The 19,679-nt window shown below is 40.2% G+C and overlaps 1 protein-coding gene and 1 long non-coding RNA gene across 3 annotated transcripts in view; one reads left to right on the top strand and one right to left on the bottom strand.

Annotated features, from left to right (window-relative positions):
* Nucleotides 1-17,625, bottom strand: part of LOC144533874 (lysophosphatidic acid receptor 2-like) — a 23,984-nt gene extending 6,359 nt beyond the window's left edge. Inside the window, exons 1-4 of one of the 2 annotated variants that reach the window (XM_078275462.1) lie at nt 17,234-17,625; nt 14,705-14,918; nt 6,140-6,626; nt 2,214-2,708 (exon numbers count right to left, since the gene is read on the bottom strand). In XM_078275462.1, coding sequence (XP_078131588.1) covers nt 2,214-2,708; nt 6,140-6,395 — 751 coding nt within the window. In that variant the 5' untranslated portion in view covers nt 6,396-6,626; nt 14,705-14,918; nt 17,234-17,625. The remainder of the gene's footprint in view (nt 1-2,213; nt 2,709-6,139; nt 6,627-14,704; nt 14,919-17,233) is intronic. The other variant, XM_078275453.1, reaches the window with a different exon arrangement.
* On the top strand, nt 5,084-6,255 carry LOC144533899 (uncharacterized). Its single transcript, XR_013503488.1, has 2 exons — nt 5,084-5,130; nt 5,448-6,255. It is a non-coding gene; the product is annotated as an uncharacterized LOC144533899 (long non-coding RNA).
* Nucleotides 17,626-19,679: the final 2,054 nt, after the last annotated feature.

The raw sequence follows: 19,679 nt of genomic DNA, 5'->3' as shown, positions 1-19,679 counted from the left end.
ATAACATTGGAACTACAAAATAAAAGGCGTGGCTAGTGGCAGATAAAATAGGAGGAAAGACAATTATATACAGATATAGCTGTAAAGAATGTGAAGAAATGGGGGGCTAGCTAAGGGAGAAAGGGAATGTACTGTAAATTCCTCTGTAGGCCACACACACACGGTTTACTCTGTATGATCAGATTTCATTATCATAATACTCGATTAGGCAGCTCAGGAATTCCTTTTGTGCACACATTCTCAGTACTAATATATGCACACGTAAAGGATACAGACGGAAACGTGAAGATGATGTGGTAACTCACACTCGCACTGTGTAATGCTTTCCTCAGCATTGACCATAACCTTAACTGTCAAAACTACATGCTTTACATCCAAAACCTCAAATGGCAATTTGAAGACACCGTGAACTAAAATGCCCTCAATCTTAAAAGCTCAAGTTAGTCCTCACAAACGTAGAACTACAAGATTACGCATCTCACACACTCTTAGCGGTGTCATATGTGAAGGCCAGGGGAGAAGATGTTTTCTGTCACAGTAACTAAACCATGCAGCTCTCTGTCAGGGCATGCTCATGGTTTTCCTCGCCCTCATCACATGCCAGAGATACTGAATCCAGGCTGCTGAGCGACGACAGACAGAAGTGTAACTTTTTAAAAACTTTGAGGACTTTAATCGAAAGTTCAAAATGCGAGAGCAGGAACAGGGGAGGCTGGGAAAGAGAGCAGAGGAGCGAGGGAGCACAGCAAGTTCAGAAGAAAACAAGAGGAATCGGCAGGAGGAGGGAAGAAGTGAATGTGTGGGGGGAGTAAAGTTGGTTTAACAACTAAGTACAGATAAGCTAAAAGAGGAGCCTGCATGGCAGCCTGCGTGTTAGGTCAGTGAAGTTTCAGGTGAGTTTTTTCCCTGAAAACTGTATCTTTTGTACAACAAGCAAAATGAGTAAGGTGCGTGGTATGTGGTATATATGTGGTGTACAATTAAAGGCCTCGAACACTCATTTTCAATCAGTTCTCCTACATGATATATCACCTGCCACAGTAAGAACGACTTGGGTTATTTAACTGGAGAGATTTCTGTGTTTTGTCTGCGCCTTTCTTGCTGGTCAACCACTGTCAATCAATCTGGTCAAAGACATGAGCATTAATTTAAGAATAAAAGATTTTTTTCCCCACTGAAGTCACACAAGTCACTGAATTTTATGACCCTAAACACCCAAACGTTGTTGTGTTTCCTGCAGTCAGGAAACATAAGCCACCACCGTTTACCGTAAACAAAGAACAGATCACCACAAAGTCTTACTGACAGCAGCGTGGATTGGTTGGAAATGTGTGGGAGGCTTGGTTTTCTTCAGTAATCAAAGTAAAAACATGAATGGGGATAAAATACAACTGAGATGATGAATGTTCACCAGAATACCTCAAAAAATGATGAACTAAACACAAATAAATTGCTATTTAAAAAAAACATTAAAGAAAGACAATAATGTACCCTGAGTACAATGTATTTGTGTATAGAGATGGGCAATATGGCCTGAAAATGATACTGCCTCAGTTCACCAAAATAAAATGACATCTTATTAAATACATGGGTGCACAAGATACCTAATTATGACTCTAAATAACATTTAACCCTTTCAGGCAGTTGCTTAACATTCTTTAGGATTATCAAAATAAATGATACTATTCAGTATATCCATGCATTCAAGATAACTGAAAGATGCAGTTGAAAGCACCAGAAAAGGCTGGCCAAGGTACTTTTTTTCATTCAACTTTAATTCTCAAGAATATAAATAGATTCGGGGAACATTTATGGCTTCCATAACTTTTCATCTAATCTGCATGATTTATTTTGCTATGTGTTGTGATATCAGCAAACACTTTTGAATTAGATGGCTGTATCTAAACACTTCTGAAATGTGCCGTTTTCTGTCAATACACCGGTTTTAACTACATTTTTCTATGTTGGGTTTACTGATGCCAAAAAGACGTTTGGTTCCTGAACCAGATGATGCAACACTGGTTGATTTTCTCCGGTTAAAAGTTAATCCACACTAAAGACACAAGCACACGCTCAGTTGTTCACTTTGAGTAGCTTTACAGGGTCAGGCTACAAATGTTGATATAAAGGAATTCATTTACTGAGATTCATAATGTAGGTCTAAGTTAGTTTCCAGCCCTTGACGTGTATAACTGGTGTCTGTGCTTCCTCACCCAGAATCATGGAGACAGTCTTCATCAGGTTGAACACTGTCTCTTTGTGTCTCATCTGGGTGGTGTGCTGTGACATCTGCTTGCTCTTGCGTCTCACATAGACAAAGATCCGGGTGTAGACAGCCACCATGATGAAGAAGGTCAGCAGGTTAAGAACCCCCCAGAACACCAGGTAGCTGCGGCTGTACATCGGCGCCATGGTGGAGCAGTTCTCCAGGTCACACAGGCAGTGCCAGCCCATGGTGGGAACCAGTCCCATGACGATGGCCACCAGCCATATGCATAGCATGATGATGAAAACACGCCGGGTGCTCATCTTACTGTGCAGCTGCATGTTGAAGATGGTTTGGTGACGCTCCACGGCCACAGCCAGGAGGTTGAGGACGGAAGCTGTCAGGCTGGTGTCGATCAGCCCCTGTCGCACAAACCACTGATGCTTCGACAGCTTAATGGTCCACGGACCGGTATGAAACATCAAGTGGAGGTAGGAGACACCTGGAAGAGGAAAGTGGGGGTTTAACAAATAAAAAAGAACTACAGGATAATCCACACTATTACATATTGGGTTGTATTCAAGGCGTGGTTTGCATTTAGGGATTGTTTTTATTTTTTTGGATGCAGAAACAATGGCATTCCAAGTGATAGTATTGATATTAGGATATCATATATAGTTATGAAAATATGTAAGCAAACAACCAAAGCGTCTGAAGAAAAAGTAACCTTCAGCATTAAAAAGGTGCATTTCCTTACTAAAGAGATAAGCAGGTCGAGTTAAACACCCACAGCCATTGTTTCTTATCTAATCCTGTGCATCTGCGGCGTCTTCACGCCTTTGTAGATTTATCAGCATCACTGTGTCAAGAAACACTACTGTGCTCTTTCGCAGCATCTACGCTCATCAACTCTATAAAAAAAAAAAACTTATTTTTTTTCACATTTGTTGCACAGATGTGACACTGCATGACAGAGCCTGACTGTGTTGCAGTACATCAAATATCTAAGCCAAGATAGGGTTAAAGGGGTGATAGAATAATTATACAGGATATTTCACACTGTTCCTTAAGGTCTCCTAATAGGGTATGTAACATTGGTTGGGCTGAAAATGGCCTGGTTGCTATTCTATGGGTCCCAATGCATCCCTGTGTTTTGGCCCCATTTGGAACGAGAGCTTTTTTTTCCAAATATGATATGCTCATGAATATTTAGATGAGCTGCACACTGACTGGTTAAGCGAACCACATACACATACAGTGGAGACGAGACAGCAGGTCTCATATTTCAGACACTGCAATGTTATACATTGTTCGTTACTACTAAATTACTAAATTTACTTCTGAGACTTTTTTATGCGATAAATCATCTATGTACAGGTCAAATATGTGCCGTTTAATGAAAATTGATGGCTAATTGCAAATTTTGTCTGACTGTGTGTCGGAGTTCATGAGCTCAGTGACGGCGGCCGGTGCTGCCTGGGTTGCCACCTCGCCGCCCGGCCTGTCCTTTCACAAACCCTGGGTACACTTTCAGCATAACTATAGTATATTTACAGTTTGAATTTCGTCACGACATGTATATCACAGCTACCCTAAGGTCTTACAAAGCTTAGCTAACACTTTTGTCCGATTTCAATTTAAGTCATTTTTGTGAATTTGAGAGGTCTCGTTAGGAGGAGCTGCTAGCTAGGCTATGTGCCCCATTCAATCCTATGGGAAAAGATTGCGCTACACTTTCGGCATAACTATAGTATATTTACAGTTTGAATTTCGTCACGACATGTATATCACAGCTACCCTAAGGTCTTACAAAGCTTAGCTAACACTTTAGTCCGATTTCAATTGAATGCATTTTTGTGAATTTCAGAGGTCTCGTTAGGAAGAGGCTAGCTAGCTCTCATTGATAGAGCTCCATCCAGCTCACCGCGGGCTCTATCAATGAGAGGACAAGAGGCGCTTATTTCCACGATCGTTTGTTTTAAGAACTGCAGGCCGTGGAGCTCCATCAGGGCCTCTGCATTTGGTAGTCCAGTAACCCAGAAACGGTGACTTTGCGCGGGTATAGAGTGCTGCCGGCCGTGACGGAGCTCCATCTAGCTTACAGCGGGCCGGGGTCAGTGAAGGAGGATAGGTCGGACGGCAAGGCAGCAACCCAGGCAGCACCGGCCGCTGTCACGTTAAGCCTGCCCAGCTACTGAACTCCAAGACACAGTCGGACAAAATTTGCAATTAGCCATCAATTTTCGTAAAACGGCCCATATTTGACCTCTACATGGTTGATTTCTCGCATTAAAAAAGTCTCAAAAGTGAATTTAGTGACGAAATAGCAGATGAACAATGTATACAATTTCTGAGATCTACGCAACCCATTTAGAAGACTAACTGATCTCAGATCAGTGGTCTAGCCTATGTAAATGTTGGGGCGTGACAAAGGTAGAGACTAGAGCCAAATAAGAAGGTTCGTTGAGATTTGCCTGTTTTCAGAGGCAGTTTCAAATTGTGACATTTGCAGAGGAAAGGGGTCTCAATGGGATTTTGAGGTTCTATGTATGTCCTATTTACCCACTAAACTGTCGTTATTCAACTATGACAAGGTAAAATCGGTTTTGCATTTAAAAGGACAATTCCGGCGCAAAATTAACCTAGGGGTTAATAACAATTGGCAGTGTTTCCCACACAGACTAATTTGTGGCGGTGCGCCGCACTATCAACACCTGCCACCGCACATTGCGTTTCATTATTAAAACACGCAGCTTATTCGTTCAGCTGCATTTCCTTTCCCTGCTCTCCTCCGTCTCTCTGTCACTTGCGTCTCGCTCACATACACACACACACAGCCCCTCCCCCTGTGAACACAGCGTCTGGCTCACTCTGACAGGAGAAACAGGAGAAGACGGCTGGCGAAATTCACAAGTTCACTAAAGGTTGGTATCTCGTGAACACCTTTACACAATCGCACATTAAAAAGTGCTCTAAAAATATTTTATATTCTGAATACAATGTTGTCAGTGTGTTAATGTTGGAGTCCCGACCCGACTCTTAGCAAACAAGCGATTGCACCTGCTTTAGAAAGTTAACTAGTCTGGCTACCTGACAGGTTGTAACACTTTAAAACTTTATTTTAAAACGTGTTAATAGACCGCATGGAGATGCACAGTGCCGAAAGTCAGATAGCACTTAGGACAGTTAATTGTAGAATATGTATAAAACAGCTACAATTTCTTTTTTTCTCTATTCAAAGGCTACAGTCTGCAGCAAACCTCATACCCCAATCCAGCGTGGTGAAGTACCGAACAAACAATGAAAAATCTGAGTTTCTTTTCTTTTTCAATTAGTACTTGGTCAACAATCATACTGGCAAATGTATGATGAAAACCCAGGAAGGATGATATGGCCTTAGAATTATTTATTATGTCGTATTTTTCCAGTATCTCACAACTCCTGATTATAATTATTTATTAAATTACTGACACCTGCACGGATTAACCAATGAATGATTAATTCATTTACATTTTTGCTAAAATTGGCACTTCTGTCTGTGAGTTTCCTACCTACTGTAGTGAACAGCAGTGACAGTGTTTGCTGTAGGTCTGATGGTGCTGACTAAAACATCACATAAAAGTATTTAACAGCCTCCTGCAGCACAATCCACTGTCTTTTTAATTTTCCAAGGCCTTTTTTTTGAGGGATTTAATGTTTTAGGACCTGCATATACCCTAAAGGTGTGTCACTGTCCCACTGCTGTGATTTCTGACTGAACTGTAGCAGCACTGAAACTTGATACAAAAAACTAAAAATATCAGATGTGACAATGCAGTTTAAATTAGGCCTGTATATATGAAGTATGTATATGCTTTACTATATATTTAAATAATTTGTAGTACTAGTAGTTACAACAAGAACATAGAAGTACATAAAGTAAAACAATTGTACCCGAGAAGAGGTCAGCCAGAGCCAGGTTACCCAGCAGGTAATAGATGGGATAGTGAAAGCGTCTGTTTTTAAAAATGGCGCCCATGACCAAAAGGTTGGAAAAGATGACAATGAAGCAGACCATCATTCCCAGACTGACAATCACATAGTCACGGCTGCGCCAGTGGTCGCTGATGTTCTTGCCACTCTTCTCATAGAAAAAAACGACGGTCCGGTTGTAGTAGCATCCCTCGATGTCATCGGTGAGTGTATCCATGTTGAGATAGACAGTGGACGTGGGATCAGAGAAGAGCTGGAGAGGACAGAGAGGCGAGCAGCGTTGCAGACAAGAAGCACAGGGGAAGGTCTAGGTCGCCATTCAGACTCGCCCTCTCTGGTGGGATGGAGATCGGCATGCCATCAGCTGGACAGATGGAGGACTGGAGGGATCCAGTCTGAGTCTGAGGCCTTCACTGTACGGCTGTCTGGGACTCCACTGATCTTCAACCTGTGGAAGTTTAAAACAATATGTGAATCTTTCAATCTGTGTTCACGCTGATAATAGCTGCAACACAGTAGAAAAACCAGCCAATCAGCCCACAGTGCAGAGGTCCAGAAAAGTCATAGACGTTAATTAGCCATTTACATGCCATGAAAACTAATCTATTTCTCGATCTATCTATCTATTCATTTATCAGAAAAAAAGCCTAACACGCTTATGTTCTAGCTTCTCAAATATTAGAACTTACAGCTTTTAATTGTCTTACAATATCTTTTGGTCGTATTGGTCAGACATATGAATCATAATAAACACAAACTATTAATCAATGCAGTGCATTTGTATATGACTTCAAACATGTCTGGTGGGGATCATTTAAAAAAGGTACAGGTATCCTAACATTTATCATAGTAAATGTAACAGCATACCATGAAATAGACTTACATCTGTAGAATTAGTTTTTAATTCAATGCATCCATCATCTGTTCCAAGATTAAACTGTGTAAACTCACACCAGCAGTTCAGACCACTTTGCTAATCCCACTGACTGCAGTACAGTTTGTACCTCAATGGCCTAAATACACACCACAAGCGTGGACAAGTCTTTTATAAGTAAAAATTGTGAATTTAGCGTGCAAAAGATGTGAAGATGTAACAATGCATCGTAAATCGGTTAAATATCAATATAAATGTATAAAGATTACAACAGGTTGAGGTAAAAAATAAAATAAAAAAATCTACATGTTCTTAGTTTATTTATTTAAAGAGATGTTTTTCTATTTAGTTATTTTGATGTGGGAAAAAAAATAATTATTAGTATTAATTTATTTTCAATATAATTAATTTTTTTAATATGAAAAAAGCGCATGATGTTTTCATGCAGACACCAAAAATGTATCTTGCCCAAAAGCTGACGTGTTAAAGAATTGGGATCTCTATAAACCAGAAAAACTTGATGCAACAGCAGTTTTCATTTTCATATGTATCACTGAGCTTAAAAGACCAACCATCTATGCAGGCTGACAAGTCACAACAGGAAAATGGGAGGCTTTATGACTGCAATGCTGTAATCAAAACCTACCACGGCTCAGGGAAGAACTCAGCCTTCACTTCAAGACATGCATTCAAAATGTGGCCAACAACAACAACCTGATCTAATACTCTATTTACGGTAAACTTGTATGGGCTGCTTGCTACATTTTGAGTCAACAACACTCCCTTACACAATCTCCACTTTCCTGTGAAAGCCAGCGCAGCACGACGACACGTACTTTACTGCCGGCTCCAAGTTCAACTCAGTCAACAATGGAAACGGCAGAGCAGCTCCCTACAGCAGAGACACACCTCACAATTACACAATACAGCTATGTAACTCAATACACACACACACACACACACACACACACACACACACACACAGTTAAAGAAGAAGTTGAGTGTACAGGAGTATAATAAAGTCTTTGTGGTGTGACTGACTGAACAATGTCTACAAGTGCGCACACAATTGCTCCATTTCCTCCCCACATCAGAACACACCTATGAACTCTTCTCGCTGCTTTACAGTTTAGTTTACATTTCTTTTTTTTATCTCGTCTGTCACTAGGTTATTCTTAAACACCAGCTTAATGAGATAAAATAAAAAGTAGCAGCTCAATAAATTATGCTGACTTTTATGAGGCTGCATGAAATCTGAGAAATTGTCTCAAGCGATGTCACTCAAGTCAGTGTCAGTTGGGGCTAATGACTACAGTTTTGAAAATAAAATAAAAAGTCTGGGCATGTGGAGTTAGAAAGAAGTGAGCTTAACCCTCTAGGGCCAAGAGCTCTGCAGGATTAGGATCAATTTGTCATGTATTTAAATTCATAGCTTCACAAGGTTTTATCATACAAGCATGACAAACAACTTTGACAGAAACCTTTTAATTTACACTTTCCAATGTGTCCATAAAGCTATTCACATGGTAACTACTTGATGACAGCTTTCACTCGATTGGATTATCCTTCGGGGAAGCGCGGTGAAATGTCCACAGTAAACAAGATGTTACATGCACTTTTTTGAGGAGAACCTCTTTTGCAAAATGGCACGCTGGTATAACGTAGGGCTGTGTATTGGCAAGAATCTGGCGATACGATACCTATCACAATACATGGGTCACGATTCAATATATTGCAATATCTTTCGATACTGTGCATAAGGCGACATATTAGGATTTAAGTATCATTTTAGAAAAACTAATATTAAAAAAAAGACATGATGTGCATAAAAGTCAAAGAAGTTTACTTTAGGTAAACAATTCAGTACACAGACAAATAATTCAAACCAGTTTGGAATTGTGGTTCACAGGTTCTTAGTGAGCACATTTTATATGCTAAAGTAGGCCAAAGTTCAGTCATAGCTACATTGTTAGCTTCTAGCAAAAAGTCAGGCACTGCTAGGCACTGTTAGGCGAGGACACTAGTGGTGTGTCTCAGCATTGCCATCTAGCGGTAGGGGGTTTAAACACAACATAAACGTGAACCACTGTCTTACATGAATATTTTTGCACGTAAGATTCTATAGCGTTTTTGAACAAGCGATTTTTTCTTACACCCCTAGTATAACATACAGTCAGCCTACAGCTTCGGATGATTCAAGGCAGCAACCAACCAATGAGCGGTCTCATTTTGAAATCTTCTCAGACATGCATGAAAGCAGATAAATTGTGCAGCTACAGGTCTCAAACACATGCAGATGCAATCACAGGATGTGAAACCATCACCACCAAACCCTGCTCTCATCACACACACTAGCTCCAAACAGCAGACAAAAAGGTAGTTGGTGAACATAGTGGCACATTTAGCAGCTAAAGTACCACATATTTGTTTTAAGCGAATCAAAACAGAGCTGAAAAAGGAGAGGTATTATCGAGGCAGGTTTTAAGCATTGGTAAACAGGATTTCCCACAGATTGAGAATTTACTTGCGGTGGTGGGTGGCGCAGGTTGTAGCGGCACGTGATGGCTGGGTTCAGTAATAAACTAGTGAAACAAAAGTTTGTTTAACTATTTATTGAAAATAATGACTAGGCTACATAACATTAACAGATAATTTCGAAATAAATAACTGTTTACATATGAAACATATCAGACTGAAAGATGATAAAGTTACAGATGAAGTGTAGCCATGATGTGCTTTGTCAATTCAATCTGGTTGGTTTGTCAAATGTTATGGTTCAGCAGATAAAATACCTGATAAATATATGTAACTTAACCTTAATACTATGAGCCATACAGACAGTTACATGTTATTAAAAATTGCAACACTGTCTCCTTCTAATTCCTGTTAAATCATATAAGATTAAGGCTATCTAAAGTTATTTATTAGATTGTTTGGTCTTTTTTAAGTGTTTTGGGGATCGTAAACGCACTGTTTTTTGTAGGCTACTATACATGTCGTTGTTGCATTCATTAAGATCTCATCTGAAGATTTGTCATTCAAACAACTCTGAGTTGTAGTTTATTTACAGTGGTGTGAAAAAGTGTTTGCCCCCTTCCTCATTTCCTGTTCCTTTGCATGTTTGTCACACTTAAGTGTTTCGGAACATCAAACCAATTTAAACAAAAGTCAAGGACAACACAAGTAAACACAAAATGCAATTTGTAAATGAAGGTGTTTATTATTAAAGGAGAAAAAAAATCCAAACCATCATGGCCCTGTGTGAAAAAGTGATTGCCCCCCTTGTTAAAACATACTATAACTGTGGTTGTCCACACCTGAGTTCAATTTCTCTAGCCACACCCAGGCCTGATTATTGCCACACCTGTTCACAATCAAGGCATCACTTAAATAGGAGCTGCTTGACACAGTAAGGTCCACCAGAAGATCCTTAAAAGCTACACATCATGCCGAGACCCAAAGAAATTCAGGAACAATTGAGAAAGAAAGTAATTGAGATCTATCAGTCTGGAAAGGGTTATAAAGCCATTTCCAAAGCTTTGGGAATCCAGCGAACCACAGTGAGAGCCATTATCCACAAATGGCGAAGACATGGAACAGTGGTGAACCTTCCCAGGAGTGGCCGGCCGCCCAAAATTACCCCAAGAGCGCAGCGACGACTCATCCAAGAGGTCACAAAAGACCCCACAACAACGTCCCAAAGAACTGCAGGCCTCACTTGCCTCAGTTAAGGTCAGCGCTCATGCCTCCACCATCAGGAAAAGACTGGGCAAAAATGGCCTGCATGGCAGAGTTCCAAGGAGAAAACCACTGCTGAGCAAAAAAGAACATCAAAGCTTGTCTCAATTTCTCCAGAACACATCTTGATGATCCCCAAGACTTTTGGGACAACATTCTGTGGACCGATGAGACAAAAGTGGAACTCTTTGGAAGGTGTGTGTCCAAGTATATCTGGCGTAGAAGGAACACTGCATTTCATAAAAAGAACATTATACCAACTGTAAAATATGGTGGTGGTAGTGTGATGGTCTGGGGCTGTTTTGCTGCTTCAGGACCTGGAAGACTTGCCGTGATAAAAGGAACTATGAATTCTGCTGTCTACCAAGAGATCCTGAAGGAGAATGTCCGACCATCTGTTCGTGTACTCAAGCTGAAACAAACTTGGGTTCTGCAGCAGGACAATGATCCTAAACACACCAGCAAGTCCACCACCGAATGGCTGAAGAAAAACTAAATGAAGACTTCAGAGTGGCCTAGCCAAAGTCCTGACCTGAATCCTATTGAGATGTTGTGGTATGACCTTAAAAAGGCTGTTCATGCTCGAAAACCCTCTAATGTAACTGAATTAGGACAATTCTGCAAAGATGAGTGGGCCAAAATTCCTCCAGGACGCTGTAAAAGCCTCATTGCACGTTATCGCAAACGCTTGGTTGCAGTTGTTGCTGCTAAGGGTGGCCCAACCAGTTATTAGGTTTAGGGGGCAATCACTTTTTCACACAGGGCCATGATGGTTTGGATTTTTTTTCACCTTTAATAATTAACACCTTCATTTACAAATTGCATTTTGTGTTTACTTGTGTTGTCCTTGACTATTGTTTAAATTGGTTTGATGTTCCGAAACACTTAAGTGTGACAAACATGCAAAGGAACAGGAAATGAGGAAGGGGGCAAACACTTTTTCACACCACTGTAGGTGTAGTTTTATTCGGGCTCAAGTCCATAAATACAGTTAATGGATTTAGGCACGGAGAACGAGAACTAAAAGGCACAGTCAGCAACGATTAGCTCCGATAGCGGTTAGCTCCGGGTAGCTCCATTATGAAGATATGGAGTGGAGGAGACTGCCGCGGACAGGGGTAACAACCGAACTCTGATAAATGACTTTCAGGGAGCTTTCACAGCGGTGTGGCCGCCCCATTTCCACGGTTTGTTAATACAGCTAATCCCGCGACAAGACCACCAGCAGGAAGTTACTACTAACTATAGCCTCTGAGCCTGAAGTAAAGCGTTGACGCTGTCATGCACGCGGAACGCGACTTCACGAGCGGGAGGGGCTGGAGGCCACTGGTCTTTGTGCGCTGTAAAAAATACATTGTTGATTGGAGAGAAAAAAAAAAAGTTATTCGGATGTTATCTACCTGGGCGGTTCTGAATCTACCTGGACGGTGCGCCCAAGTACAACCTATGTATGGGAAACACTGCAAAATCATTAAAAACATTAGTATTTATAATCTCCATACATTACTGGTTCTATTTTGGGGTGGTTTTCTATGCTATGTATTGTAAAAGCAGAACGCGCTAGTTCAACTAATAGCATATTGTTACAGATAAAAGCTATCTGTACCTGCACATGGCTAATTATAATGCACGTCAATTGTGTCATCTGACCGCGAGGGTAATCGTGAGGAATCACAGCAGCAGATGATGTCTGTGTTCTTCCATCTTTCTAAACTCCACTCAGTATTTTGATATCGGGAATATCATTTATTATAGTGACATTTTGGATTTGTTTCCAGTGAGATATTGAGAGTGTAGCCTACATAGTGACTTTGCTGTAGCAAACTTTACTGTTGCTGCTTTAGAAACAATATTTAGTTATATTTAAAATATAATAATAAAAAAGGCGAAACCAGGGTTCGCGGGCGCGGAAAACATTTCCATGGTAACTGCAGGCTCCACCAATCAGAGATGTCGCCATTACGCTTAGGATTGTGGGTAGTGTAGTACTTCTCCATGACATCGCAAATAAAACACATTTTTCTTAAAACAAGGTTGATATCTGGCTTCTACAGGAGCAGAAACCGTTGTTTCACAATCTCGTAGCTTGTGGTAAGTCTACTATGGATGGTTTAAGCTAATAATCAGGATTTTTACTTTCAGAACCACACTGTTGACCTCTATAGTAACAGTTTGGAAAATGCACTCCTTGGCTTTCTTGCCGAGAGTTAGATAACAAGACTGATACCACTCTCATCATGCCAGTGGGATAACTACCGCCACCAATCTGTCATTAGAGTAAACAATTAAAGCATTTTCTAACGTAGCTCAGTAACACTTTAGAGAAATCCTTAAACTTGACCTCATTGCATTTGACCTGCATTTTTCCCCTCTCAAAGGAACTGAAAGTTTTTGCTTCCATGACTCAGTTCACTGTGGTGCTTTCGCTCTGTGAGGCTCTAAGAGGACTGCATTTGCATGACTGTATGTTTTCATGCATTTTATGTCTGTTTGTGTGTGAATGGACCGGGCTGAATCAGTAAACACCAGTTTGAAAGCAAACCGGTCATTACCAGAGCAGCCACACCCGAGTCTCTGCTTCTCCCCCCCTCCCCCCCTCTGAAAGTAGAGCTTTAGCACATCAACTTCAGCACGCACACACACACACACACACACACACACACACGTGAAGCACGGACATGAAACTGGTGGGACTGCCTGGGTGTGCATGGTATCACACCGATTCATGCAGAGACACTTCCTCTTTAAGCAAACAAGGACATCAATTTTGTTAATGTACCAGAGGTCTTTTTTCCCGCTCTTTTTTTAACAGGGCACCCGCCCCCATCATCCTAGGTAACTTCACAGTCAAGAGACTGTAGTACGGTGGCCGAGACCATTCAACACAAATACAAAAGCCACAACACAAACACAACAGCTACAACACAAACACAAAAGCCACAACACAAACACAAACGCACACAACACAAACGCACACAACACAAACGCAAAAGCCACAACACAAATACAAAAGCGACAATGGAAGGGAGTGTGTTGTTGACAAACGGAGCCAGCGGATGGGTCCGTTTCAGAAAGCAGGTTTAGTCTGAGTTTGTTAACCCTGAGATGAGGGAAACTCCGGATTTTCTGTTTCAGAAAGAGAGGTAACTTCACCTCAGAGTTACTATGGTAAGGTCAGAGTTTTCTTCAATAAACCTCGAGTTTCTCTCAGTCTCCTCCCTCTGACACAGCGCTCATTCATTCCTTCATTCAGTCTGTATCAGGCGCATTTTGGCGCAGTTTGTTATCTGCATGAATAAAAAAACAGGGTTGGTTTATTAACCATGTTAGGCAGACTATAAAACCTTTTTTCTCTCAAAACATGGCATTTCCTTTTGTCGACGATGCCGTTGATGAAGAAGCTGTATTACTTCGCAGGGAGTTAAACATATGTCGGGAGATGATATTGAGACCCCGACTATAGACGCATTTTCATTTCCAGATACTAGCCTACCTATTTGAGCGATATCGTTTTTCTTCCCACTAAGAGCCATTAAATAGGAGTTCCACTGTATTGCAGGTGAATGAAATAATATATCATAATTCTGTTAATGATGGTGCTGCAGCCTCAGAATGGGACTAGTAGGCCTAGGACTTTCTAATACTTTACTAATTACCGTCATTATAGTAATTAATATGAATATGCAAAGTAACTAAAGCTATAAAAATAGGAAAGTAAAACGTACAATAGGCAAGTAGGAGAAAATGAAAATACTCAATTAAAAGTACCTTACAGTTGTATTGAAGTACAGCACAGTTACTTTCTACGGCTAAGAAAACGCAATGATATTTATGTGCAGCAAGCCTAAACATTCATTTCCGACATGTTTCTATCTGTCAGCAGCTCGGACACACTGCTGTCCACACTGACGTACCGTCACCTGTTGGGACACAGATGTTGTCCGTTGCCATCTCTGGTTCTGGCTCTGACCACGGGAACAGTGACGGGACAGCTCACTTTAACGCAGCGTAATAACTCCTGAAAATAATGTCCATCTCGCAAATGTATCCGTCTCTGCAGTCATCTCAACCATCGAATACAGCAACAGGAAATAACACTCATGGCTTTTTTTCCCTGTGCGTTGAATTCTTGAACAATAAATGTTGCGTTAAAATGCGTTTTAACTCGCGTTATCAAGATTGTAACAGGTATAATATTCCCGAAATTTAATTAGTAATGCGTTATATTACTGCGTTACAGCAAAATGGAATACATTACTGTAATTGCGTTACTTTTTTACCTGTTCTAGTACAAACACAAAATGCAAGTTTGACCCTGAAAATGCTATATAATAGTTGCACTTTAACATATTTTTATTCTATAACTTATTATGTAACTATGTTCTTAGCTGTTGCAGTACTTTGCTCTATTGTTTATTCCATTTTCATAGGTTTATTGTATGCACCTACAAAGGTCAAATTCAAACTTACTTTGGCAATAAATTTCATTCTGATGGCACCAAAAACTGCAGAACAAACTACATATTTCCTGAAGAACAATATGAAAACGATACACGTACTGTTGCTATGCATCTGACTTACTGTAATTAGGGCCCATTTAAAATGAATTACCTCCTATAAAATCCGTTGGAGACACGGTGATGAATGGAGAAAAAAAACAACTAATCATCATCTACAAAGAGCTGTATTTTAAGGTTGTGTAATTAAAGCTCAGATCTGCGTAACTTTGTCTTTAGGAAGACTCCGAAGTAACCTGAATTTTAGTGACGATCGGTTTTGTCAGAATGAAACATTTGATTTCCAGCCAGTGGTTTCATGTGACCTTATTGTAAATTAGATACAAACAGGTGTTACTAAATACATATTGTCTGTAATTACCCTTGATGACTCACAGCAATGTTTCTTTCTTTGGCAGAACTCATCATCTGTTCACTTCATAACCTTACCAGCACAATCAATTGTGTTCAATAGAAGTTTATCATTTAAGTAATTTATTAAGCAAAGTCCCAAACGTTCTCCAGTTCCAAAACAACATTTTTTAAAGACGTCACGTTGGACCTTGATTCAATTGTATTGTTTTGAGAACTCAAAGAAAACAATTCATTCCAAATTGAGATTCAGTGCCAAAACAATATTTTTTCTACATCATACTTTGAGAAATATGTCCCAAAAAAAACAGTTAGTTTAACAAAAGAAGCCAAAGTTCAATCTATATCCCATGTTGAATGTTGTTTAATTACAATCAGCTGTATCCAGAACTTTGCCTGAACAAAAATCTAAAACTGAACCAATTTTGATTTAAAAATCAAATTGAATCAGACTTTAACTTTTTTAACAAGTTTACATTTCTGACCGGACGTTCAATGGGAACTTTTGGTAGTTCTTAATTGGGTGCTACAGACACATTTCAGCTTGTACCAAAAACGTATTGAGGTTTGATAGCCAGCTCTAGTGATGTTGTATTGGACTGAATTAAATGAGCCATAAAAAAAGAGATGCAGGGCTGAAACAATTAGTTGACTAATCGATCTCCTAAAATGTATCTATTTAACTATTCTAATAATGAGTTCACAGTTTTTGACTAATTAAAAGCACAAATTCCTAAAGAAAAGCTGGGTTCAAATGTTCTAATGTAAAGATTTGCAACTATTTTCCATTTAATAGGAAGGTTAACTAAATATATTGTAATGTTACATTGTCTATCAGAAAAATTCAATTTAAGACATCAACTTGGGCTCTAGGAAATTGTAGTGAGCTTTTTTCCACCGCCTGATATACTCATAGCTTAATCGACACAGAAAATTGTCCTAAACTGAGTCGATACTCACATGACACTGTCAACAACACCTGAGCAGTATGGCCTTCACAGATAGCAATTATTGCAGGGATTTATTGCATGGCTGTTCTGTAGGCTCCTAAATTGCATTCGACTGTAGGCCTACAGATAACTAAAAAACTGGCAACACGTGCACTGTAAAATGTGAATCATAAAAGCATATGTTATTTATTTGTCTATCTTGCCTGAAACCAGGACACATATCCTTGTGTACTTCCTTTGAGCAATAGCCTATGGGTTACACCCAGATAGATTCCAAACTAAAAAAATCATAAACGATATATTGAGTTGAAAAAAAGATAACGCCGCTTTTGTAGAAGATAAGACAAGTCGCTCGCCTGCATTACAAGACCATTTGGGAGAAATTGCCATGGTTAAAATGGCAGTGTTGAGGATGTTCAGGCTGCACTAAACACCAGACTCCTTCCAGCCAGTGCAGATGCCTCAGCACGCTGTTGGGAGCACCGAACAATAAAGCACACACGCTTCACTTCAACTCCGTCTCTTCTCCAACAGCACACATTTCATGCTCACATGAGAGGCATTTTACACGAAAATAAAAAAAATATATATAGGCTAGGCTACGTGGGCGAAAATGTAAGCTTACCTTTTATTGTGTCTGTAAACTCGTTTATCAGGTAAATCCAGGTCAAGAGTCCTCGTCGAGTTGAGAGACAATGTGCTGTCGTAGGCTACCTGAAGTCACCTCCTCTTGCGCACTTTCTGCGCCCTCTGAGCACAACGTGGAAAAAATGCGACAAAAATTAAAAAAAAGTTATTGTTATTTTTTTCTGTTTATATAGAGGCTCCATTGCAGGTTTTTCTTTTCTTCGCACAAACTTGGTGGATAGTGTCCGTCGCCTGTGTTTGGACTTCTCCCTTGCTTCCGGTAGTTAGCCTACCTGTGCGGAGTGATTTGCGCTGAGTCTGACTCCCAGGAGAAGCACAAAGGGTGCGGCACGATCCTCCGCTGCCGACTCTTTTTCACAAAGGAGCGGTTGCTGCTCCTGCCAACCTGTGCGCATAGTACCCGCCCCCCAGCTGCCCCTCTGTTGGCTGACGAGAAAGAGCAGCCAATGGAAGTGGAGCTGAAGAGTGATTGACAGTGTGGGCAGGGATCGAGTTGTTAAGGCGGGTTTATATGATTTTGATAGTGAGGTGAATAAGTGATGCCCAATGTTAGCTGTAGTTTAGGACTATGTTTCCCTATATAGTACTGGAATGTTATTATGGATGAACTACATGAATATGACATTGAGGATTGGAACTTTAAGATACTGAGAGGACATTATACTGTAAAGAATGTGCAAAAAACATTGTTAAATTATACAAATCAAGTCATAAAAAGCCAATTTATAACTAACATTTATAAAATGTAAAATCATTACCCAAAAACAATAACGAAAAAAAGAAAATAAATCACTAAACAGATGACAATTGTTTAGGGACTCACAACTCACACAACTCTTAGCCAGACACTTACACTACACTACAGTTATTTGGTGATGCTTTCAGATTAGTTTAAAGGGAAGAAGGAATGAAAAAAGGAAGTGAAATAAATAAAGGACACAAGGGAAACGTAAACATAAAGAGAAATGCTTGCTTGAGGTTGTTAAATGAAAATTCTTCATCTGCAACACCAGCTGTGGACCTTTGTTGCATGCTCTTGCTCTCTCTCTCCCCCATGTTTCCTGTCACCTTTCAGCTATTTACTATTGAATAGGGGGAAATGCCTGAAATGCTGCTACAACTGCTTTAAAATTAACTAACAGAGATGGTATGTAGAAAGCTTAGCAGCCACAGTTCCTGCTCTCCTCTAATGGTAGATTATATACAGTAATCCATTTCATGGTTTACACCCCTTCAGATTTCCGCCTTGTATAAGAGAGTTGTGTGTATGCTGAAGTGTGCCATTTTTGAGTAAGAAAAGTTATTAAGCACATCATCCTTATGTCCACAGTCTCCCTCTGTAGGTTGTAGCTAAATCGTTGGAATAATTTGACGTTTTCTTATGTGTGACATCAGTTAGTTTTACTGTCACATGTTTTTAAAACAACCCGGGACAGAAGCCCTAGCTTTTGGGAGAGAAATATTTGAAATATAGCCTATATGCTGTGACTTTGTGATCTCAGAAGATATATAAATACTGACCCAATACATTCATTGGGTCAGGATTACAACCTAACGTAACATATACTGTATATTGTTACCTTGCACACTCTAGAAAATACCCATCCTTCAGATGATAATAATTCTGTTGCAAGATATACAATTTAATTTCAAAACCCTTTTTAGTCTATCAGGCCTGACCATGTCCTCATCCTCATCACAACCAAATCTGCCTTTAGTACAGTACAATAAAGACAATGACAGCTAGAGAAACAACACCACCAACCTCCAGCAACAATGGGCTGTTCATCTCATGCTTTATTCAGAAGACTCACGAGGCCCCCAGTTTACCACCCCAGTGAGAGGGCAGAATCCAGTAACAGAGACACATGTCAGAGACAATATGAAGCTATTTGGTCATCTTGTTTTCCTTCCTTAGTTTGATACAGGACTAGGGGCTGAACATGTAGTTTAGGATGAACTGTTTGCTCTTGAGATTGCTGCAATAACTTTTATGGAACTCCAAACTACTGTGTCATAATGAAAATGAGCGATGGGCGATTAGAAAATGGGAAAAGATAAGGAGGAAATAACAGGCAAATTGTACTGCAATCAGATGGAGCAAGAGTGAAGAGGCAGGGGTGAGGAAAAAGTGGATTTTTCCTGTTTACAGAAATGGTCCAGTGTGTTGAGGTTAGCGTGCAATAAATGTGACAGGCGTGTTTGTTCAACATATACAATCTGCTTTCCTTATTAGACGGGTTGTGTGTCGCAGTGTGTATGTTCCAGTGGTCATAGTTTCCACTTTGTTGTATCGAGGCTGCTCCATTTCCTCCAAGCGTCACAGACAGCTGCCTGGAGGCTGGTTTCATTGTCGCCATGTCAACGAGGATGCTGATTTCCCTCCGTGCCTTCCACACCTGCTTCTCACTGTATGACCAAAC

The sequence above is a fragment of the Sander vitreus genome, chromosome 2 (assembly GCF_031162955.1).
Source record: "Sander vitreus isolate 19-12246 chromosome 2, sanVit1, whole genome shotgun sequence".
NCBI lineage: Eukaryota > Metazoa > Chordata > Actinopteri > Perciformes > Percidae > Sander > Sander vitreus.
This window is presented reverse-complemented; position numbering and strand designations above follow the sequence as displayed.